At 36.7% G+C, this 25,911-nt stretch overlaps 1 protein-coding gene across 1 annotated transcript in view; it reads right to left on the bottom strand.

Moving 5' to 3' along the window:
• ABCA12 (ATP binding cassette subfamily A member 12) overlaps positions 1-25,911 on the bottom strand; it is a 200,098-nt gene that overhangs the window by 91,246 nt on the left and 82,941 nt on the right. Inside the window, exons 7-11 of the mRNA XM_005909592.2 lie at positions 22,058-22,236; positions 16,187-16,299; positions 11,172-11,247; positions 5,800-5,918; positions 4,362-4,468 (exon numbers count right to left, since the gene is read on the bottom strand). Of these exons, the coding sequence (XP_005909654.2) occupies positions 4,362-4,468; positions 5,800-5,918; positions 11,172-11,247; positions 16,187-16,299; positions 22,058-22,236 (594 nt within the window). The remainder of the gene's footprint in view (positions 1-4,361; positions 4,469-5,799; positions 5,919-11,171; positions 11,248-16,186; positions 16,300-22,057; positions 22,237-25,911) is intronic.

The raw sequence follows: 25,911 nt of genomic DNA, 5'->3' as shown, positions 1-25,911 counted from the left end.
TCCATTCTGCAACAAACTCAATCATTTTACCAGATGTAATGATATATTTATCACTTGTTCCTTCCTTTGATTTTCCAAATATTAGATATGATTATATTTCTAATGAACTTCTCTGCCAGTGACTTTTATTTTGGTGATTTCTTAAATAAAAAGATAAATACTGGGAGCTCAATTTATTTTCTTAATTGAGCTTTTACGGGTGTAGTAAGTTTGAATGACTTTACTCAGTAGAGGCTGAAATATATTTTTTAATTGCAAGTTTGACATACATGTATAAGAAACCAATAAAAGTCCATATAGAATAATCTTGGCTTGATAAGGCAAAATATATAGAAAGAGAAATTGGAAATCTAGCCCTGCTATTGAAGTAGAATTTGTCCTCTGAAATAAGAATTTAATTCAGGATTAATAATGCACCCTGGTGGAGAAGGCAATGGCAACCTACTCCAGTACTCTTGCCTGGAAAATCCCATGGATGGAGGTGCCTGGTAGGCTGCAGTCCATGGGGTCTCTAGGAGTCGGAAATGACTGAGTGACTTCATTTTGACTTTTCACTTTCATGCATTGGAGAAGGAAATGGCAACCCACTCCAGTGTTCTTGCCTGGAGAATCCCAAGGATGGGGAGCCTGTTGGGCTGCCGTCTATGGGGTCGCACAGAATCCGACACGACTGAAGCGACTTAGCAGCACTGTGAGGCACAGCCATCAAGGAGCAACATGATGGTCACTTAGTATTTGTCATTAAGAGCTGAACAATAAAAAGGCTGAGGACTGAAGAATTGATGCCTTCTAACTGTGGTGCTGGAGAAGACTCTTGATAGTCCTTGGACATTAAGGAGATCAAACCAGTCAATCCTAAAGGAAATCAACCCTGAAGATTCACTGGAAGGACTGATGCTGAAGCTGAAGCTCCAATACTTTGGCCACCTGATGTGAAGAATCGACTCATTGGAAAAGACCCTGATGCTGGGAAAGATTGAAGGCAGGAGGAGAACAGGATGACAGAGAATGAGATGGCTGGATGGCATCACTGACTCAATGGACATGAATTTGAGCAAACTCCGGGAGATGGTGTGGGACAGGGAAGCCTGGTGTGCCACAGTTCATGGGGTCACAAAGAATTGAACATGACTGAGTAGCTGAACAACAACTACTTTCTTCTAAAAACAACACATGCATTAAACTTTTAGAAACTTCATAGTTTATTTGTACTCAACATACATTCAGAGAATTATAATTGTTTCTTCAAAAGTATGTGTCAAGTCCAGATTACAAGTTTGTCAAAGTCTTATGTATCAAGACCTTGACCTACATAGTAAGGTCTCAGCCTAAACTTGAACGATGACCCATAACTAACTCCATGTCCAGCTGTGATTGAATTCCCTTTTGTCTATGGTTCCTAATGCATCTGAATCAGAATTGTAAGTAACGTGATGGCACAGACCTCAAAATATCATATGCATAAAGATGCTGAAACAGCAATGCTCCTGGGCTCTTAGCAGGTGAATGAAAAAAAAAAAAAAAAAAGAGGCCTCTTAAAAAATGTGAGAGTGTTACAGTATAAATAGTGTGCTATCTGTATTTTTGCTTAATGTGAGGAATATCCATTTTATGAGTAGTTTCTCAATCAGGAGGTTATCCTTCCCACCTGAGAGACTGAAAAGAAAAGAGAAAACAGACAATGAAGGGAGGAGAAAACTCAAAAGCTCAAGAAGAGTAGAATGTTCAGTGCTAGAACAGAAACAAAGTTACCAGTGAATGACAGACATTGGCATTTTTGAGGGTCTAAACCTTATTAGAAATATCATGAATAAAGAAGTTAGGGTGGGCCCTGATATCACAATCAAGATACTAGTTACCAGGGAGGACAAAACAGGGGAGCAAGAACATATCTTGTTCTAGGAGTTTCTAGACAAACTCTAGGAGCTTGTCTTCATCTTTTCAACGTTATGTACTGAATATTTTCCATGTGTTAGACTCAATGCCAGGTGCTGAGGGTACACAGTAAAACAACACACTTATTCATGTTCCTATGGAGCTTGTAGTCTAGGAATGAATAGGTTCTGTCAATTGCAAATCGCAGCCATGCTTGTTATAAATGGCAAAAGATTTTCTAACTAAGGAACAGAATTATAGTTTATTCATTCTGTGGCTTCTCAACCTTTTTTCATAACATAACCTACAAGTGGAGCAGAATACTCAAAATGTGGATGCTGTTTTAAATTATCCTTTGCTCCATTCCCAGGACATTAGTGCAAATGATTGAGCGTGTATTGTTTCCATTTCCCAGTGTACATTGTGTGCTGCCCAGTTACTCTGCAAGTTGAGAACTACAGTGAGTAATTGCCCTGGTAACACTATTACATCACCAGGGCTCTCCTTTAATGCCATCATTTTTTCACACATTTGTGAGTCCGGTCTTAAGATCCTGCTACTGCTAGACGTGATACTTTGAAAAAGCAGAAGGCACAATTTCATCAGATTTTACACTCTAGTTGGAGAAATAGATCCCACATATACAAGAAGTTATAATACTAAGTAGTAAATTCCAAAAGCCAGAAATCTCACTGTAATTGGAGACTCCACTTCCCTATGCCTCACATGCCACTGGCTGCCAAGCTGGGTCAATTCAACCTCCTACAATGCTCTTGACATTCTTTTCCTTCTGTTCTCTGCCACTGACATCTTACAGGGCCTCATGGTTTGCTTAGGTTATTGCAAAAATAGCCCGTTTTGCTTTCTTTCAGTCTGTCTTCCACAAGTCTCTTAGAGAGATCTTTTTCTAAAATGAGGAATTTACCTTCTTCAAATTCACAGTTTTCAGGATCAGGTTCAAACTCCTTGACTAAACAAACTCCTTGATCCCCCAGGCCTTGGGGATCTGAGCCTCCTTTCCTGCCTCTTACAAGCATCTTGTGCTCTAGCTGGACTCATGACTTCAGGTAACCCCTAGCTGTCCTTCAGATTCACACTTCTGTTTTCTTTCCAACTCACATCACTATGTCTGGAATGTGGGACTATTAACATAATCCTACACAGCCTGGCAAGACTCAGAGTAAAGAGTATCTCCTTCATGAAATTTCTTCTCTCCACCTTCATCCTCTGCAATCGAAGTCAGATATACCACCTCCATATACAGAATCCTGTCCAACCACATACCACAACACTTGTCTCACTGTGTTATAATCACTGGTCTGCTTTTCCATCTCCTTCACTGGATTGATTACAAGGACTCTGGGGTTAGAGATTATATCTTTTAAATAAATAGAGTAGCATTATGGGAGCACAGAGGATGGATGGAATGAATGAATGGGTAAATATGATATGTGCACAAAGTCATTATCCTTATTTGGAAACAGGGAGAAAGGAGATACTCTGATATTATAGGAGTGACATTTAAACTTGTCCTTGAAGGATGAGCAGGTCTTTTCCAGATGAATGCATAATTTCTTTCTTATTTAACTAAGACATAAGTCTCTCATATAAACTAAGATAGTGCTAAATTAAGTACACTAGACATTTGATTCATGTAGATAGAAGACTAAGCCTACAATGTAGGTAATCTAGTATAACTAGCATATTTATTTGTAATATACAGGGACACATGTTTTCTTTGCCTGCTTAATTAAACCATGTTGACTATACAGACATCATCCTGCTTGCACTGAATAAACCAGTTCTAATTTTACTTTATCCGTGGCTACATAATCCAATTAAACTGCTGTTCTTACTCAGAAAACTGCTTTCAAAATTTAATAGGGTTATTTAAGAAATAGAGTGGATTTCATGGGAACCTGCATAGTGTATGCATGAGCTAAACAAAGAAAAAGAGACAAATGCCAACCAATTCAAACTTCAGAGTTAACATTTTTTTCTGTGGCTTCTTCCCCCTTTCGTCAATATCATACATTTTAATAAGATTTATGGGTTTTTGCTTCTGATGATAATAAAAATAAGGTGAGTCAATTTCTCAGATTTTTGTATACTGTCAAATCCAAAACACTTAGCTTTGAAATCAACATTTATAGCTTTAAAATCTAGGGAGATCTCAAATCAGAAATCAAATTTTTCATGCCTATTAAAATCATGTAGTTTAATGAGACAACTATATCAGGAGTCATTCCTTTACATATTGCATTCTGTAATTAGGCTCTTATGGGTCATTTCAGACAGAGAGAGACACCAATTAAAAACAGAATACAATTACACAGCACCAACCAGAACGCATCACCCCCTTTCTAGCATTAATCTAGAGTCAAATAAGACTAGGACTTATACAGAGTTAAAAATTACAAATATATCTTTCCATAGAATTACAAGAAGTATTGAGGGCTTTTTTTTTTTTCCCTTTCATGGCTTACTTTTGATTTCAAGACTTCAGGAACTGGAGGGAGGTAATCCTCATAGGAACCATTTTGAAGAAAAGATTTTTTAAATCGAATTGTAGAGTGCAGCATTCTTAAACTTTCTGTAAAAGAGGAGAAAAGAATTACCTTACGTGAACTGCAAGGTCATTTAGGAAATCTATTTGAAAGACACCTTCATCCTAATTTATTACTACGTTTTTTCTAAGATAATAGCCTACTTGAATCTAACTATAAAATGAGTGAAAATTTAATCTTTCCTTGAACCATGGAGGCTATAGAGTTCATTATTTTTAAAATATTCATAGATATTCTGCTTGGAGACAAAAATATTTCCAGCAAAGGTGCTGCATAGTATTGGTTCTTTGTGAACTGAATATGTTTTTATTTGGGGTATATTATTAAGCTGAAGGGTTTGAGAGAGAATAGGTTGTATAATCACTGTGATACAAATATGCCCTTCCACCCTTGATTAATTCATGCCCAGTATAGAGAGATCATACTCAAATATTTGTTGTGCTATTTGCTTGCCATTAAGTCTCAAAAAAAACTATTTTGTTGTAGGAATAGTGAATGTATATCTCCTACAAATAGATGTTTTATCTTTAAAAAAGAAAAAGAAATATTTTATTAAATGTAATCTTCACAGTTGTCCATGTAGGTAGAAGATGGAAAACAAAGTGCGTAAGGATAGGAAGTAAAAAGTAGTCTGCTACAAAAATGCCTTTATTTATGTAATTTACATCTGCTTTTGGAAGTCTCCATTATCCTTTTTATTATTTTTTGACAACTAAGATTAAAGGTATAGAAAATGTCATGGAGAGTTATGTGAACTCCTAATTCTGGAGACATAGAAAGTTTATCTAGGTGGTCACTCTCATGTTGGGCTTCCCGGATAGCTCAGTTGGTAAAGAAATCTGCTGCAATGAAGGAGACCCTGGTTTGATTCCTGGGTCAGGAAGATAAGCTGGAGAAAGGATAGGCTACCCACTCCAGTATTCTTGGGCTTCCCTGGTGGCTCAGCTGGTAAAGAATCTGCTCCCAATCCGGGAGACCTGGGTTCAATCCCTGGGTTGTGAAGGTCCCCTGGTGAAGGGAAAGGCTACCCAGAATTCCATGGACTATCCATGGGGTTGCAAAGGGTTGGGCACGACTGAGCGACTTTCACTTACTTACTCTCACATTATTTCTTATATGGTTATTATACATTAAAGTTTGTCCAGGTGGCGAGGTCATACTAGCAGCTGCAACAGGAGTAGTAATGTAATAATATGATTAGATATTACCTCATATATCAAACCACTGAAACAGATGGATATGGAAACGAAGATTTTTTAAAAGTTTCTTCTGCTTTAAAGCAAACATAAGACTTTATTTTAGAACAAAATCAAAAACCATGAGTAGCATTTTGACTCTTAAGAAAGAAGAGCATTACCTTTTGATCCCCTGGCTAAATTGCCAGTGACATTTCTCACGCATGCCAAATAAGGAATATAAGGACTATCTGCTGATATATTTAAGAGGGCATTTTCAAACTGTTCCAGTATTAGGAGCCTATAGAATTAGAAAAGAAGACGCAAATTAAGTCCTATAGAAATAAAGTAAAGCTATTTTGTTGCGATCCTGTGAGTCCCTAGTTGTCTGGCACTGGTTGACTTGAGCACTGAAACCCTGGCAAGTAGCACGTCTTCCCCCATCCAGCCCAACTGCACAATGGCAGCACTAGTCTGGATTCTCTGAGTATTTACCTTTTCCATGGGCATTACCTTGATATTTAATCACTTTAATATCCAATCATAAGTGATCTTACGATCATTTCTAGGCACGTTTACTTGAAAGAAAAATCACTGGGCTAGCGTTGCCAGATAAAAGACAGGGATCCCAGTTAAAACTGATTTTCAGCAAAATAACAAATAATTTTTCAGTGCAAGTACATCCCACAAGTCTTGCATGTTTCTTTCCTTTCCTTTCTCCTCTAAATCTGGCAACCCTCTCTCTGAACTTCAGCTTCCTCTTTTGTCAAATGAGACATGGGGGCTGGGTGATCTGCTAGGTCCCTTCCACTTATAACATTCTCTAAATAATTTAAATTCATGTAGTTGTGATTACAAAGAAATGGTAGAATCCAACTGAATAATGTCAGTTCCTTTTTCTTCTTTAAGCAACCAACTCAGAGTTCCCCAATTAACCACTTTTTGTATCCCTTTCAAATTGACTGCATGTGAGGACACAGTCTAATATTTTTGAGGCAAACCTATGTGGGTAAATGTATGCATGTTACACACGCCCAGTCACTTCATCTGTGAGGCTGCATCTCTATTTTGTAATTTCTTCCCTTAGTGTCTATTACTGAATTTGAGGTACAGCAGAGATAGAATAAATGTCAATGGTTGATTTGGGTACCATCTATTTTGAATTAAACTGCACAGCACACAAATTAACTAGTTATATTAGATGTTAACTTAGATTTTATTCAAATACTAATGGAAGAGACTCCTCCTGGCATAGCCAGTAAACATGTAGGATGATGTTTGCACTAACATTATGGTCTCAGGGTATTTGGATGTGGGTTAATGACACTGGATTATACAGTGCAAGTGAGAAATAGATTTAAGGGCCTAGATCTGATAGATAGAATGCCTGATGAGCTATGGAATGAGGTTCGTGACATTGTACAGGAGACAGGGATCAAGACCATCCCCATGGAAAAGAAATGCAAAAAAGCAAAATGGCTGTCTGGGGAGGCCTTACAAATAGCTGAGAAGAGAAGAAAAGCAAAGGAGAAAAGGAAAGATACAAACATCTGAATGCAGAGTTCCAAAGAATAGCAAGAAGAGATAAGAAAGGCTTCTTCAGCAATCAATGCAAAGAAATAGAAGAAAACAACAGAATGGGAAAGACTAGGGATCTCTTCAAGAAAATACCAAAGGAACATTTCATGCAAAGATGGGCTCGATAAAGGACAGAAATGGTATGGACCTAACAGAGGCAGAAGATATTAAGAAGAGATGGCAAGAATACACAGAAGAACTGTACAAAAAAGATCTTCATGACCCAGATAATCACGATGGTGTGATCACTGACCTAGAGCCAGACATCCTGGAATGTGAAGTCAAGTGGGCCTTAGAAAGCATCACTACGAACAAAGCTAGTGGAGGTGTGGAATTCCAGTTGAGCTATTCCAAATCCTGAAAGATGATGCTGTGAAAGTGCTGCACTCAATATACCAGCAAATCTGGAATACTAAGCAGTGGCCACAGGATTGGAAAAGGTCAGTTTTCATTCCAAGAAAGGCAATGCCAAAGAATACTCAAACTACCACACAATTGCACTCATCTCACATGCTAGTAAAGTAATGCTCAAAATTTTGCAAGCCAGGCTTCAGCAATATGTGAACTGTGAACTTCCTGATGTTCAAGCTGGTTTTAGAAAAGGCAGAGGAACCAGAAATCAAATTGCCAACATCCCCTGGATCATGGAAAAAGCAAGAGAGTTCCAGAAAAGCATCTATTTCTGCTTTATTGACTATGCCAAAGCCTTTGACTGTGTGAATCACAATAAACTGTGGAAAATTCTGAAAGAGATGGGAATACCAGAACACCTGATCTGCCTCTTGAGAAATCTGTATGCAGGTCAGGAAGCAACAGTTAGAACTGGACATGGAACAACAGACTGGTTCCAAATAGGAAAAGGAGTACGTCAAGGCTGTATATTGTCACCCTGTTTATTTAACTTATATGCAGAGTACATCATGAGAAACGCTGGACTGGAAGACACACAAGCTGGAATCAAGATTGCCGGGAGAAATATCAATACCCTCAGATATGCAGATGACACCACCCTTATGGCAGAAAGTGAAGAGGAACTAAAAAGCCTCTTGATGAAAGTGAAAGTGGAGAGTGAAAAAGTTGGCTTAAAGCTCAACATTCAGAAAACGAAGATCATGGCATCTGGTTCCATCACTTCATGGCAAATAGATGGGGAAACAGTGGAAACAGTGTCAGACTTTATTTTTCAGGGCTCCAAAATCACTGCAGATGGTGACTGCAGCCATGAAATTAAAAGACACTTACTCCTTGGAAGGAAAGTTATGACCAACCTAGATAGCATATTCAAAAGCAGAGACATTACTTTGCCAACAAAGGTTCGTCTAGTCAAGGCTATGGTTTTTCCAGTGGTCATGTATGGATATGAGAGTTGGACTGTGAAGAAGGCTGAGCGCCAAAGAATTGATGCCTTTGAACTGTGGTGTTGGAGAAGACTCTTGAGAGTCCCTCGGACTGCAAGGAGATCCAACCAGTCCATTCTGAAGGAGATCAGCCCTGGGATTTCTTTGGAAGGAATGAAGCTGAAACTCCAGTACTTTGGCTACCTCATGCGAAGAGTTGACTCATTGGAAAAGACTCTGATGCTGGGAGGGATTGGGGGCAGGAGGAGAAGGGGACGACAGAGGATGAGATGGTTGGATGTCATCACCGACTCAGTGGTGTAATCACTGACTCGATGGACGTGAGTCTGAGTGAACTCCGGGAGTTGGTGATAGACAGGGAGGCCTGGCGTGCTGTAATTCATGGGGTCGCAAAGAGTCGGACACGACTGAGTGACTGATCTGATCTGATCTGATCTAATGACATTGGATCCTTGAGGAACTTAAACAAGAAAATCTATAGCAAGAAAGTCTCTAACTTACCAGTCAGGGCACAGCTTATTGGTCAGATGTCTGACTTTCATTTAAATACAGTCCATAGCTTCCATGTTTAGAAAAACTGCACCCATTCCTGAGCTTTCTTGCTTTTGTCAGGCACTTCTTTGACCAGAGACTCTCCTCTTGTTACTGCCTCTCTTTCTTTTGTGTTTGTCTTCCTCTTTGTCATAATTATTATAGCATTGAGCCATTTCCATCTTAGTGCCATGCTCAACAGCAAAATATTTGTCTAACTTTTCAAATGGCACAAAAACTTCTCATGACAAATTTTCAAGCTTTAAATCGAAGAATGTTGAGCTAAAAGTGACCTTGAAATATCATATAAGCCATTATCTTAGTTCCATGAAGAACATCTGATTACCAAGATTTTTGAGATTATATTTAATATATACCAAAAATTAAGATATATATATGCCAACTGTTTTGGCATAAACATCCCAAGTATTTCTTTAATCCATTTAATTTACATATTTTATGTAAAATGTTACCTACATCCTAAGAATGCTTACAAAAAAAGATGAACTTACAGATATATGCGTGCATATTGTTCATATAGACACACAACAAAAAAAAGTAACTTTAGTGCAAAAATAAGGAGGAGGGAGAAGAGCTATGAGGGAAAAAATATTTTTGAGCAGCTTTCCAAAGAAAATTCTGGACTACAAACACTTTTATCTCATGCCAAGTATTTCCACTCCGTGATTGTTTTAAAGTGGGAATGGAAAGGGAGCCCAAAGATAAGAAATCCCTTAATTTCACCAATCTCAACAAGATCCATCTTAAAAGTAATGAATTCTTCCTAATAAACTGTCAGCTAGCTGTCAGCAACCAACTACATTTGTTGTGTAATTTTCACATCTGAATAACTAGCACTATGGATGCCCCCAAGGCTCTGATAAAGATACCTGGCTTCAAGCAATAAGTATCCAGTTGTCTCAAGTCAGAGGTTTTTTTGTTTTGTTTTTTTTTTAAATATTTTGCTGGCTATATAGGGAATGTGTTTAAATGACTAGATTATTTGGAATATGGAATCCTGTCTGGGGGAAAATTGCCCAGGATTGCAAGACTGCTCTTGGGAGAAGCATCTGGTTCAGGCACCTTAGAGGAGAGATGTGGGGGCAGAAAGAGAAGGTAGTTGTTGATGGAAGAATTTTGCCTAGAACTACCCAGAGTTGGGAAACTTCTCACTGAATAATAGAAAGTTTATAAACAATTGCATAGATTCTATTTTAGAAAAAGAAATGAATGGTTAAAAATAAGGCCTACTATTTGTTTTTATTTGTTTCCATTAGCCCACAAAAACATATCTTTTGGGACTAAAATCAAATAATTTCAGTAGTATAATTTATCAGGCCAAAACAACTTTTACATAACAGGTCACCTAGTCTCTAAATTTGCCTTGAACTATGTGAATTTACTTCAGTGAGCTTCTACAGGCAACTGCTTGAATTTTCTACCATAACTGTTAGTTACTTCAGAGAAGCTGCTTATGTTAATGGTCCTTAGAGGCCAACATTACTTCTGTTATTTCCAAGGCCTTTCACTGTCTCAGGAATAGGTAAATATATAAACATTTACATGAACCACAAACAGTCCCAAATTAAATAACTGATAAACAGTTTGGCTACTTGAATACTACTAAAGCAAACAAAGTTTGCATTACCTTGGGGGGTCCGTTTTTAATGTCAATTTTTAAAAACTGAAATCAACAGTAATGTAAAAAGTTGGAGACTTTTACATCTTTCATACGAAGATGAAAGACTTTGAAAAGAGTTGGAAATTGGGCCTCCAGCTAGATTTTCCTCATAGACATAAGGTGACCTATCCAGACAGAACATGTGGGATCTAGTTATGCAATCTTAGAACTGAAAACCAGATCTTTATGTCACGTTATCTAAAAATATCACTGAATAATAAAAAAAACAAGTTTCAACTTTACTGCACTTCAACTTTAACTTTTTCTTTCATCAGTCAATAGTTGATTTTTTCTATTCCATGGTCTTACTGATGAAAAGAATGATGTTTATGAGTTGTGCTGCTTGCTTATTCAGTCAAGTTACTTACCAATTTAGGAACACACCAACAAACCAACAAAGACTTACTGTGCAGCCAGGCTGCTTGGGGATAGTGACTGTCCAGCTTCCTCACTCCACAAATGTGTTGTATTATCAGAGCCACCTAAAGAGATAACATTTAGCATTTCATTAAAGGATTTATTTTCTAAGTAAAAATCATCCCAGGTCAAATTAGTGGGAAGAAAAGCAGGCAGTCTGCAGAATTTTTCTCCAAATGACTTTACAGAGATGTCTAAGCTCAGTTGGAAACATTTAAAATATGTATTTATCAATTGCCCCCCAAGTGAAATAATCCCAATGGTTAGGCATATGCATTTCTAACAAATTATTTCTCTGTGCATCAAACCATTACATTATTTTACCCTATGACCTGTATGCATAGATAACTCAAATATTATAATGCAGACTGACTACCTGGGTGACTTGTTAATCAAATTAAACCAATTTCAATCTCATGGGTCACTGGATTTTTTCGTTTGTTTGCCTTCATTTGTCTAGAATGTAGCCTTAGGAAACATCTGCCATCACTAATCTATATTTTTATCTTTCAAAAACCAGCCAGTGATTTCAATTGAATGCAGCTGTGAAGGCAAATTAACTAATGTTTATAGAACCATTCTGAGTGGTCTCAAATAATGTGAGGTTTGGATTGTGGAAGGCAATCACTAAGGTGTGTCTAATGGAAACCATATATGAAGATCTAATTCAACTCAGAGAATTGCCCCTAGAAGTTAAATGGGTCCCTGAGTCAGCTTGCTGCATAGCATTCTATCATTGCAGGGTAAGTGTAGCTGAGTAGTATTCCGTATGTAACACAGGGAGCGCAGTCTGGCATTCTGTGGTGACCTGTAGGGGATGGATGGCGGGAGGGGAGGGAGGCTCCAGAGGGAATATATACATATAATTATGACTGATTCATGTTGCTGTATGGCAGAAACCAACATAAAAAGCAATTTTCTTCCAATCAAATTTTTTTTTAAATATACTTTCCTGAATTAAAAAAAAAAAAAAGTAAGTGCAACAACATTCACGTGCAAAATTTAAAAATGGCTACTGCATAAATAAAAACATTAGAAATCCAATGCTTTCATTCAACTCCTTTAAGGAAATGGTATTACTTATTTCACTCTTCTCTGTAGACCCTCTTAGTTTCTCATATATAATCCAGAAGTTCCAGTGCTGTCGTTTTTCAACACTGGCCTTATCATTTTCAATAGGGTACTTTATTGACAGCTTTAATACTTCTCCCATTGTCTCTAGTTAGTGTGTTCTAAAGTCTTCTAAAAAGGTCGTAGCACAAAACTAGGCAGCCATCTGTACTTTTCTCACGCTGGTCATTTTGTTTATTTAAATAAGGATGAGTGTAAAAGACTCACAGAATTAAAAACCTCCTTGTCTTTCTCGGTATCAGTCATGTCTGAGTAATGTCTGTACCATCTCTAGTAACTTGGCAGAATCGCTTTTTCAGTTTTCCTCTCTGGCAGGAGTCCCTCTCTTCTCTGCTCAAGACAGCTAAGTATTATTGCTCTAAAGACAGCAACGCATCAGTGAGTGAAAGGACCAAGAAGAAGACACTCAGTATAAATCTTTTTTTTTTTTTATTTTTAAACTTTACATAATTGTATTAGTTTTGCCAAATATCAAAATGAATCCATCACAGGTATACATGTGCTCCCCATCCTGAACCCTTCTCCCTCCTCCCTCCCCACTCTAATTAATAATGGTAATAACCATTATTTATTGGCATCCATATATAGAATTGGAGAAGGAAATAGCAACCCACTCCAGTATTCTTGCCTAGGAAATCCCATGGACAGAGTCTGAGCCTCGTGGGTTACAGTCCATGGGGTCGCAAACAGTTGGACACAACTTAGCAACTGAGCACATATATAGAATAATCCGGATAGGACTCTGTGAAGATGTATGCTTCTGCAGTGTAAAAGTATATAAAGCCATTTTTCCAAGATCAAATCTTGCTCACTTTGAACTCCTATGAGTTCATCAGCATTTGTATACTACATGCCTGAGTCCATTAGCATTTGTATACTGTATGGTTATGGAATGTCTCTTCTTCATCAGATTATTAAAATGAATAACTAATAGAAATTAACTTTGTATATATCAATTATAGGCTTGACCTTGATGTTAAGTATGGACTTTGCCCTCTGGGCACTTGTCCTGGATTTTAAAGTATCTGAGAAGTACCGTATTGAATGGGTTTTAATGAAGTGGAAATTGTTACAGCCCTTTAAAAAAGCAAAGTTTTAGTTTTATTTGTAGAATTAGGCATATATAAAAATGGTGCCCAAAGACAGAGAAAGAAATCTAGTGCACAGATAACCTCTTTTCACCAGTAAACATGGCTTTTTGTTTAAAGATGTAATTTCATGTAATTTACCACTTGGCAAAAGAGTAAACTTCAATGAGCCAAAAAAGGTAATCTTCACCCTCAAAACTCAGTTTTATAAATGGAAATACTAAACAGTGAAGCTGGAATCTTTACTGGGTCAGAGCTGAGAATTAGATTCCTTAAAACAGGAAGTTAAGATTCCTTAAAACATCTTCTCAAATGTTTATTAGCATCTCCATATTGTCATGGTTGCTGAGGAGGCTTCTGAAAAAAACCTTGAAGTGTGTTCATAATCAAGGCTGAATCAAAAGTAGACATGAGGTGTGGAGGTTTGAATTAGAAATAGACATAGAATGCAGAGAGGAATGGAGCAATGGCTACTGAAAAATGTATCATGTGGGAAGGAATCTGGCACAATGAATCACACTCTATGACTGGCCGAAAGTAGAGCCATTCTGAGGCTTGGTGGTGGCAAGTCCTTGTGTGAGATATCCTAGAAGCAAGTGTGTACATGTCTCAGATGGTAACTATGAGTAAGGCCAAAGGATAACAGAGCTTGGGGACCTGGCTTTGGGCATAGACAGATTCAGGCTCTGAATCTCAGTTTAGTCACTTGCTGGATGTATAACATAGGCAAAGTGCCCAGCCTCCCTTTGCCTTAGTTGTTTTGTCTGCAAAATGGGATAATAAATACCTCTTATAGAGTTGTTTTGATGATAGAAAGGACTTAAGATAATAAAATATTTATCATCGACACACAAAAAAAGAACACTACCTTTTAATTTTTTCTACTTTTTGTTTGAAAGAAGGGAATGAGACCTTCAAAGCTATCTGAGTCCTGTCAATCATTAGAGAGGACCCAAGCAAGTAACTCTGCTCTGAGTGACCATTTCACTCCAGTTTATTTAGCGTAAAGCCAAGGGAGGACATGTGTTCACAAATAACACTAAATGCTATAAAGAGTAAGCATGGGTGGCTTGGGCATCATGGCAGGTATTTGTACTTCAAAACAAGTTTGGGTTTCCTGAAGGATTCCCAGAAATACGTGGAAGAAGTTTTCAAAGGTCATGAAATTTCTGCTCAAGCATGCATGCATGCAGGGGCTTGGGGTTAGTGACATAGCAACTGACCTTAATACTACTGCATTGGTATCTTTAGACTGATGAAGTCACGTGTGTAGGAAATTTTTAAAAACAAATATAAGCACATCTAATTCTAAAAATAAAAACATATATCCTTAATGTATTAATATTTCCTTGTCATTCTGATTATCCAATGGCATGGTTTAACACATGGTTTAACACATGCTCAAAATTATGAGCATAATCATAGAAATGCGGCATGGCCATTGTTAAATATTGAAAATTGAGCTATATTGTTCATCAGGAAAAGTGTTTTGCTGCCTCAGTTAAAGAGAGGTTCTTTGGCTTCTAAGGCACTAAAGAACTTACGTCCTTTGTAACAAAAATTTCAACTTTATCCCTCCATACAATTATAAGGTGTGAGTCTGAAGATGAAAAGGAAAAGAATGGTAAGGAGAAATCTGAAGTTCTCAAGTCTTTAAAATGCAAACAGAAAAATGTACAGAGGAAATAATTTGTGTTTGTTGTTGTACTGTCTGGTTTTTCTGGGCCGGACCTTTTCTTAAAAGCATAAGGGTTTTTTTTTTTTTAACCCTAATGTTCATGAAGACCACTGAATTTAACAAGAATCAATCCTGCAAGCTAGTCATTAATTCTGTGACTGAAGTCATAAAAATTGTTGTAGAATAAGAAATTGGTATCCAAGTGTATGTTAGATCCTCCTTCAAGAAGTCTTTAAAGCCTTTAAAACCAGCATTTCATATGAAAATAGTTTAAGGTCTTGTAATAAACAATCAGCTTGTGACCTGATTACTCATCTGTAATCCAAAAGTAAAGTCTACATACTTAAAAGCTGGCAGACTCAGCTGAGAAAGCCTATTCCTAAACTCGTTCAGAAGCAGTAAATACTAACCAAACATTTCACTTGTGAAGTAGGGATTTATTCCTTATAGTCCTAAATGTGTGTCTGTATATGGCTGTGTGTGTGTGTGTGTGTGTGTGTCTGTGCATTTCCATGCATGTGGTATATAATGCTATTCTCTATATGCAAAGATGATCTTTTCTGATTCACTAGCAAGATGCTATGGTTTGTCTTACTAGGTGGAACAATAGGTCTATACTGATCTATTCACGCTCTGATGTCCATCATGCATTTTCAAGATGGCTGGCTGAACGGTGAGTTTTATCCAAAGAAAGACTCATTCTAATTAAAAAGACAAATTTGGGGAAAAAGGGCAAAAATACTGCAATTCAGTGTAGGCATTTGTTCAAAAAGTTGTGGTAGAAATCTACTTGTTGAGGCTTAGTCCCTTTCTCTGGTATTTATTTTTTCATACCAAGCATAAACATAGCTTTATAATATAGCTAAGAGAGACCATTCCCATAAAAATAAAAATCCTAGAAAGTCACAGCCTCTTTTCCAACCATTTCTCCTTGTCTCCGCACTTTGGTTAGCTAAAGATCCAGATTTAGTGGTAACATATGTTCCCACCTAAGAATAATGTCGTGCATAAATGGTTGCTTCAGTTGCATTTTGTTTTTTATTCCTAATGGAACTGAATACAGAATTGCAATGCAGAACTGAATACAGAAAGATAGAAATACAATACCTTCAGATGGGGAGTCCAGGGTGTACAGCAGATGTTTAACAGATTTATGGAGAGTTCTGAAACCTTCGTTAGTTGTGACACGTGGATAAACCTTCTGCACAACCCGCAGCGCACTGACAAGTCGAAAAACAATTAAACCAGATTGCATTTCAACATTTGCAGACAGAAACAAAAGGTTATTCAAGGAGAAAATAGCTACAGTATTGAAAATTATTCTTATAACATAAAAGACAAGATGCTGCTGTGTCATTTAATTGCTTGTTTGTCTGTTCATGCACAAAATCCCAACAAAGTATTCTTGAACCATACAGGATTCTAAAGCCTAAAAGGTCTTAAAGTAAGGAGTGAAGTTCACATCAGTTTTTTTTGTTGTTATTGTTAAGGTCTGAAAATAAGTAGTTAGAAACAGCAGTTTCCAATAAAAGGATACCTCTTTTTTTTTGTTTTTAAAGGAAAAAAATTAAATATTGGAAATTGTTTTCATTAAAAATCAAGCCCAGATAAAAGATCCACTTTCAGGAATAATTATTAATTATTTGATAAATATTTATCTTTTGCTAAACAAATGTTAATTTTTTTTTTAAATGGCAGCTTGCCCTAATTAGAGATTGCATTCTATCCTCTAAGTAGCCCACAGGCACTGCTCCAGGGGGTAGCTCAAAATTAATATCCAAACTAACTGGCACTGTCTTCCCAGGATTTTTATGTTACTAATAAGATGGGCAGTGTACACCAGGAATGAAAAATCAGCAAATTTACTGGTTCATGCTTGAGTTCATTCAGTATTTCCAAAAAATCAATTACCGACTTAAAAAATGCCTCTTCTTTTTATCTCCTATTGTCATTAGTACATTTAAAAAATGTTAGCATTGTACAAGTATGTTTGAATTTCATAAACACTGTGAGGCAATATATATAAATATATATATATATGAGTGGTAACTTAGAACAAAAGGCTTTGTTAAGGATTTGCTCTTGTGAAATTAAATGTAGTACATATTAGCTAATAGCTCTTCCATATATATCTTAGTCAACTGAAAGGTCACATCAGCAACAGCATGTGCATATACTTTCTACAATATTTTTTGAATTTTTAATATTTAAATTAAGATCATTTTAATTTTAGCTCCTAGCCATGAATAACTATTACATTTAGAGCGCCAATTTTTTGTATGTCCTCTAATTTCTAGTAGGTATGTGTATGGATATATAAACATCTACTTATTTGTAGGCTTCCTTGGTGACTCAGTGGTAAAGAATCTGCTTGCAATGCAGGAGCTGCAGAAAGACAAGGGTTCAACCCCTGGGTCAGGAAGATTCCCTGGAGGGGGACATGGCAACCCACTCCAGTATTCTTGCCTGGGGAATCCCATGGACAGAGGAGCCTGGCGGCTACAGTCCACTGGGTCTCAAAGAGTTGGAGACGACTGAAGCAACTTAGCATGCATATTTATTTATAATTTTATTTGCTTCTCTAATAATTCCAAAAAGTCAATTCATTAGTCTTGTTATGGAACAATAAAGTTCAAAAGTTAAATAACTTACACAAGGTTATCCAAATAAATAAAGCTGGTTGTGTCTAATTTCGAAGTTTCTGCTCTTTCTCCTCTACATTTTGACTCTGGTGCTTTGCCCCAACATGGCAGAGAAGAGGAGGACAGACCATTTCTGCACTGAGCCACAGCCATTGTTAGCTTGTTTTTCCAGCTGTGTGTTTGGCCATGGTGGGATGGCTGAATTTTTCTCGTCTGTGCTTTGTATACATAACAGCTGATATACCTCAGGCATTTTTATATTTGCCCCAAGAATCTCCTGGTTCTCAGACTTTGAATTGTTTCTGAATCCTGGTGAGTATGGAGACCAGGTAAACATTCTAAGACTGGAGATTTCTGCCAGCCTTCGCCCAGCTTGGTCTGTGCTTGACTCAGCTGATCTTTTGTCTCAAAGTAACACCTTCAAAGACTGAACATTTGGCAAGCTCATTGTCAGCATTATTGTTATTAATATAGCTAATACAAATGTCAGTAGACATAATTCATTTTTTCTATCGAAATGTGACCCCAAAAACGACACCTGACCCCCATCCTCTATGAGATCCTTTAAACTATTGATGAAGATAATTTTACTTCACTTCATTGGTTTTGTTTTTCTGTCCTGTTCATCATATACAAATGGAAGTTATCCAAAACAAGTCTCCTTGTAAGGTAATTTAAAAAGGAGTTTTTGTGATTCATAGCTAAGCATACAGCTTCCTCCTCTACTATAATAGTGACTATCACCTATGTTTTTTCATATGCTTTTCTTGGTTTTTGAGAGTGCTCATTTTTGCTAACTTCTGTCGTAATCTTGACAGTTTGCAATCTGGATTTGGTGACTGAACTATATAACAAGTTACAACTTTACAAAACTGCTGGAGGAAATAACAGCAATGAGTTTTGATAGGGTTTATTTGTTCATATTACTTGATCAACAAAGAGTAAGATAAACCAATGATTTGGTGACAAAATACAGTCATTTCTGAAGAATTTTAGTGACACTTTAATAATAATAGTTAAGATTTGACTTTAAAAAATGGTTGACATAAAAGGTCTTTCAACAGAAATATAATGCAAGACATTTAATTTTAAATATTCTAGTAGTTACATTAAAAATGTTAAAGAAACAGATGAAATTAATTTTAATAATATATTTTATTTGACCCAACATATCCAAAATATTATCATTTCAACATCTAATCAATATAAAATATATTAGTATTTTATCTTCTATTGCATTATCTTCAGATTTCAAAGTATATTTTACACTAATGAAGCATCTCAACTCAGATGCTAAATTTTCATTGAAAATATTTAATCTGTATTAGAATTTCATTGCAATTACCAGTGAAAAGTAGATTCACATACCCATGTTGTTTCAAATATATTAGAAGTTTTTCTAATAAATTTAATTAAAAATAAAATTAAAATTAAATTTCTTAATGATAGTAGCACACCAAGTGCTCCAAATCATGGACAGCCTGTGCACCTTAAATTTACAAAATGCAACAGGCCAAATTTATCACATTAAAAAATCCCACAAATAGCTAGAGGCTTTCATATTAGAAAGAACAAGTATATAAATTGGCAATAAAATTTAAGTTAATTAATTAGCTAAATAATAAATAAGTAAAAGTCAACTGATTTAAAGAAAGTTATCCAGGTTAGAAAAAAGTCAGATGTCATCTGCTTTATAACAATCTGAAGCTATTTCTTTTAAAAGCTGTTTTCATTATTATGTAGACTGGTTAACAACATTCTAATCATTACCTGAGAACATATCTATGGTATAATACAATAATTTTATTTTAAATGTTAAGGGAATTAAAATAGCCACAGTGCAATGACCTTATGTAATTTACTCTATCAAAATGATGTCTAATGTATTTTAATTAATTTATTTTTGACCAAAGGGTATTTTTTTGGATCTTCCACCTTTCAGTGAGCATTATTTTGTGGGAGTTTGGTTTTTATTTTTTGTTTAATAACCAAATTTCATTAAGGTATAATTCACATACAACATGATAAGCCTATTTAAGGTTATTATTCAATAAACTTTGACAATATATACAATTATGTAACCACCATGCTAAATAAGATATAAAATATCTTATTTTAAGATGATACAAAATATCACCTTAAGAAAGTTTTGTCATGCTTCCAACAGTTGCCCCAATATCCACTGTTCTGATTTCTAACACTATACATTAATTTTGTTAATAATACAATATCTACACATCTAGTATGTATTCCTTTTTTTTGTGGTCTGGATTCTTTTGCCAGCACAATATTCATAAGATTTATCTGTGCTGTTGTGTGATTAAGTAATCTGTTTATTATTCTTAACTGAGTAGAATTCCAATTTTTCATCCATTCTGTTTATGGATATTTGTTTTTCTCTCAATTTCTAGCTATTGTGAATAAATCTGCTACGAGCATTAGCATACCAGTCTTCATGTGGGCATATGTTTTCATTTTCTTGGGTAAATAACCAGGGGTAGAATGGTATATCACATGGTTCTATTTTTAGCTTCATTAGAGCCTGTCACACTGTTTTCTGACATGGTTATATCACTTTACACTCTAACTTGCAATGTATGAATTCTATTTGCTTTACATTCTTGCCAGCAACTGGGGTCGCTCATCTTTTAAAACTGAACCCATTTTAGCGAGTGTTAGTGATATCTTATTGTGGTCTCAAGAGTATCTTGACTTCTTTCATTGCTACACTGTACAATTCAAACAATCCCGTTTCTCCTTTCATCGATTTACCTGTTTGTTTTCTAAAATAGAATATACAAAGGAGGAAGAGAACCAAGTGTCAAAATTCTGAGTGAGTGAAAATTTCCTGAAGAGCCAAAATGAGAACCAAAACAAATTTACTAATATCTTGCTTCTTTTATAGTTTAGTTATGCTGCTAAGTCACTTCAGTCGTGTACGACTCTGTACGACCCCATAGACGGAAGCCCACCAGGCTCCCCCGTCCCTGGGATTCTCCAGGCAAGAACACTGGAGTGGGTTGCCATTTCTTTCTCCAATGCATGAAAGTGAAAAGTGAAAGTGAAGTCGCTCAGTTGTGTCTGACCCTCAGCGACCCCATGGACTGCAGCCTTCCAGGCTCCTCCATCCATGGGATTTTCTAGGCAAGAGTACTGGAGCGGGGTGCCATTGCCTTCTCCGAGTTTAGTTATGACATGTTATTTATTGTGGAAAGAGCACAGGACTTGGATTCAGATTCCTTGAGTTTAGGTTCTAGCTTTACCACTTACTTAGTTGTAGAACCTTGAGGAAGTCTTTTGACCTTCCTGAAGAAGTCATTTGACCTCCATGAAGGTGTGTTTTCTTTTTAATAAAATGCAGATATCTGTGGTCTCAATCTCAAAGCGGTGTTATGAGAATCAAATGAAATTAATATACCAACATGAGGGTTTATTACAAGGTCTTTGAACAAATATAAACATTTAGAAGTTCTCCAGAGAAGATGAGAAAACTCCTTTCTGGTGCTTCAGACATTAACCATGGAATCCACTGAGAGGCATCTGGGTTCTGGAGTATAAAAACCCAGGTTCAAACTCTCTTAGCTGCAAGATCATCAATTATTTAATTTTTACAGCCCTCTATTATCTCATTTATGAAATAAATGATAGTTCTGTTGTTAAGTTTCAATGTAAAATATATGAAGGGTCCGGTAAAGTGTTTGGCATGTAACAGGCACCAGTAATTACTGGTTGTTGATGCAGTTGTTTTGTTTAATGCACATTTCCAAATTAGCTAGGCATCACAGCCAAAACCTAAGTATGTGTTCATCAAATTCTAAATGCTAGCATGCTCAGATCTCGTTTATGAGGAAAACAGACTTTAAAGGGATTTCTTCTGCAAGTTTTCCAAATCTTTGTGTCATATATGTCAAATAAAGTCAACCCAATATGCAAGGTTGTTTTTTTTACGGTGTAGTACCAAAAATCCAATGAAATATTTTCATCTTGAGCATGTAAAATACAGATGCACAGAGCCTTTGTGGTCCCTGAGTGAGACTGAGCCATTCCAATCAACCGTTGGTCCTCCTCTACCATCTTTTCAGAGTTCTGGGATATCAATTGACATTACTGATGTTATGATTAGTGTTCCTCAGTTCCCTATATACATGTCAATAACCCTGATGACCACAGTGTATCTTTCTCCTTTGCTTATCTAATACCCTCACGTTCACTGCCAAAATCTGCAGTAAGTGCTGAAAGGTTATTTGCTGTGTTTAAATTAACTACTTAGCAGTGATCTTCAAGGTAACATTAGAAGGAAAAAAAAAAAGACTTTGTTATGAACAGTGATTCTTACCTGTTTGCATTTCGAAGCACATCAAATAGATTGCTTAGTGTGCTGTCATTCTGGAACACATTTGAAAAACTGGAGAGAAGCTCCCACACAGCTGTCTGCTCTTGTACTTGTGAGAAAAAGGATAGCACTTTAACCATTTCCTGAAACATTGTCTTCTGGTTGTTTGGATCACGTGATAGCTTAAAAAAATAAAACCATAGACAGGGTGAGACGAGACTTCAATATCTGTAACCACATGGCTGACTGTCTTTGAAAACACTGGAAGTCGAGAGTTTCAATTAAGTAATTCAGATTTTCATTTAGTTTGAAGTAATCCTTTACTTTAGAGAAGGCGATGGCACCCGCTCCAGTACTCTTGCCTGGAAAATCCCATGGACGGAGGAGCCTGGTAGGCTGCTGTCCATGGGGTCGCGAAGAGTCGGACACGACTGAGCGACTTCCCTTTCCCTTTTCACCTTCATGCACTGGAGAAGGAAATGGCAACCCACTCCAGTGTTCGTGCCTGGAGAATTCCAGTGACGGGGAAGCCTGGTGGGCTGCCGTCTATGGGGCCATACAGAGTCGGACACGACTGAAGTGACTTAGCAATCCTTTACTTGGAAAAACTGTAACCATTTCAAATGTTCTTACATGTAATTGAATTTTTTCCTATAATTTTAGATGTTGGCATATTTAATGTTTGGTTAACAAAACCGTTTATACAAAATACTTTAAATTGGGTTTTGGGAAATTAAAATTAATTTCTTAAAATAAAATTAGCTTCTGAGTAATACGTTTTTCTCTAGGATCTAGTTTAGGATATATAGAAAAATACTCTCTATATCCATTAGTAGTGCCTGCTCAGTCTCTTGTGTCTGACTCTTTGTGACCCCATGGACTGTAGCCCACCAGGTTCCTCTGTCCATAGGATTCTCCAGACAAGAATACTGGAGTGGGCTGCCATTTCCTCATGCGGGTCCATTAGTAGACCTTATATTATTTGCATAGAAAACCTTTAAAATTTAGGTGTTTTATGTATAAATGTGTGAATATATATATATACAAATACATGAAAATGTTTAATATTACACATACTTAACAAAATATTTCCAAAGTTCTGTTGCAATACAAGGAACTTTAGTTATAATAACGATTTATAGTGAATATCCTATAGTCACATCTTGTACTCTAAGCAAACAAATAAAAGAAAACCATGATCTTTACTCTTGCTCTGGATCACAGGTCCCAGAGAACACCTTCAGAAGTATTTTCTTCATTATATTTCCACCCCAAGCAATTTTCTTAATAAACTCATTCATAGTAGTAGTCAGGCTTTAGTTGGATCTTAATTCAAGGTCCTTCATGCTGAAAATGTGATTTTGAACAAGGTAGTCTTAGCCACACATTCTATATGGCTTCTGAGTTTGTTGAGATAGAATTCTAAGTGCTCTACATTGAATTGGCATTATCATAACAGTGCTTCTAATCTGGTTCATTTGGAAAACTCAGGTTAATGAAGAGTAATTTAAGCATTCTGTACTTCAGTTCAGTTCAGTTGCTCAGTCATGTCTGACTCTTTCCAACCCAATGGACTGCAGCTCGCCAGGCTTCCTTGTGTATCACCAACTCCCAGAGCTTGCTCAAACTCATGTCTATCAAGTCAGTGATGCCATCCAACCACCTCATCCTCTGTCGTCCCCTTCTCCTCCTGTATTAGTGAGTCAGTTCTTCATATCAGGTGGCCAAAGTATTTCCTTACAACGAATAGTCAGGAATGATTTCCTTTAGGATAGACTGGTTTGATCTCCTTGCAGTCCAGAGGAATCTCAAGAGTCTTCTTCAACACCACAGTTCAAAAGCATGAATTCCTCAGAGCTCAGCTTTCTTTGTGGTCCAACTCTCACATCCATACATGACTAATTGAAAAACCATAGTTTTGACTAGATGGACCTTTGTCGGCAAAGTTATGTCTCTGCTTTTTAATATGCTGTCTAGGTTGGTCATAGCTTTACTTTCAATGAGCAAGCATCTTTTAATTTCATGGCTGCAGTCAACATCTGGAGTGATTTTGGCACCCCAAAAAATAGTCTGTCACTGTTTCCGTTGTTTCCCCATCTATTTGCCATGAAGTGATGGGATCAGATGCCATGATCTTCATCTTTTGAATGTTGAGTTTTAAGCCAGCTTTTTCACTCTGTTCCTTCATTGTCTTCAAGAGGCTCTTTAGTTCTTCCCTTTCTGCCATAAGGGTGGTATCATCTGTATATCTGAGGTTATTGATATTTCTCCTGGCAATCTTGATTCCAGCTTGTGCTTCATCCAGCCCAGTGTTTCCCATGATGTACTCTGCCTATAAGTTAAATAAGCAAGTTCACAAAATATAGCCCTGACATGCTCCTTTCCGAATTTGGAACCAGTCCATTGTTCCATGTCTGGTTCTAACTGTTGCTTCTTGACCTGCATACAGATATCTCAGGAGGTAGATAAGGTGGTCTGGTATTCCCATCTCCTGAAGAATTTTCCACAGTTTGTTGTGACCCACATAGTCAAAGGCTTTGGTGTAGTCAATAAAGCAGAAGCAGAAATTTTTCTGGAACTCTCTTGCTTTTTCGATGATGCGATGGATGTAGGCAATTTGATCTCTGGTTCTTCTGCCTTTTCGAGTTCAGCTTGAACATCTGTAAGTTCCCAGTTCACGTACTGCTAAAGCTTTGCCTGGAGAATTTTGAGCATTATTTTGCTCAAAATAATATTTAGCATGTGAGATGAGTATAATTGTGAGGTAATTTGAGTATTCTTCGACATTGCCTTTCTTTATGATTGGAATGCAAACTGACCTTTTCCACTCTGTGGCCACTGCTGAGTTTTCCAAATTTGCTGGCATGTTGAGTGTAGCACTTTCACAGCATCATCTGTTAGGATTTGAACTAGCTCAACTTGAATTCCATCACCTCCACTAGCTTTGCTCATAGTGATGCTTTCTAAGGCCTTCTTGACTTCGCTTTCCAGCATGTCTAGCTCTAGGTGAGTGATTACACATTGTGGTTATCTGGGTCATGGAGATCTTTTTTGTATAGTTCTTCTGTGTATTCTTGCCACCTCTTCTTAATAAGTTCTGCTTCTGTTGGGTCCATAGCATTTCTGTCCTTTATTGTGCCCATGATATGTTCCCTTGGTAACTCTAATTTTCTTGAAGAGACCTCTTGTCTTTCCTACTCTATTGCTTTCCTCTATTTCTTTGTATTATTCACTTTTTATCTCTCCTTTGGAACTCTGCATTCAGATGGCTGTATCTTTCCTTTTCTCCTTTGCCTTTAGCTTCTCTTCTCAGCTATTTTTAAGGCCTCCTCAGACAACCATTTTGCCTTTTTGCATTTCTTTCTCTGGGGATGGTCTTGATCACCGCCTCCTGGAATGTCACAAACCTCCATCCATTCAATAAAATTCATAGGATCAAGGGGAAAAATGTTAGATGTGAACATGTTGAATTTATTCTCATTTATAAAATTTTGAGGCAACTCAAAAATTTTGATTTTGTGAACTCTCATTGTATGTGGAATTTCATTTTAAAAAGATGATCAGTATCTTATTTTCTGATTTTCACATCATAATTTAAGACTAGCATACAAAAAAGGTCATTAGCACTTCATATAATAAAGTTCTTGTTTCTAGTGTATAATATTTTGGAAAGAGGGATATATTCTTTCATAAAAATCAAAGTTTTAAATTAGGTTTTATCTTAGAATAAACACTTAAAAGATTACCCATTATTCTAGCTTCTGTGAATTACCAGGCTCTGAGAGTTTAATTATTAAACTTACATTACATCCTGAGTAATCTTACTTAAAAATCTCAGAGAAAACAGTCAATCTTCA

Source organism: Bos mutus, chromosome 2 (assembly GCF_027580195.1).
Source record: "Bos mutus isolate GX-2022 chromosome 2, NWIPB_WYAK_1.1, whole genome shotgun sequence".
NCBI lineage: Eukaryota > Metazoa > Chordata > Mammalia > Artiodactyla > Bovidae > Bos > Bos mutus.
This window is presented reverse-complemented; position numbering and strand designations above follow the sequence as displayed.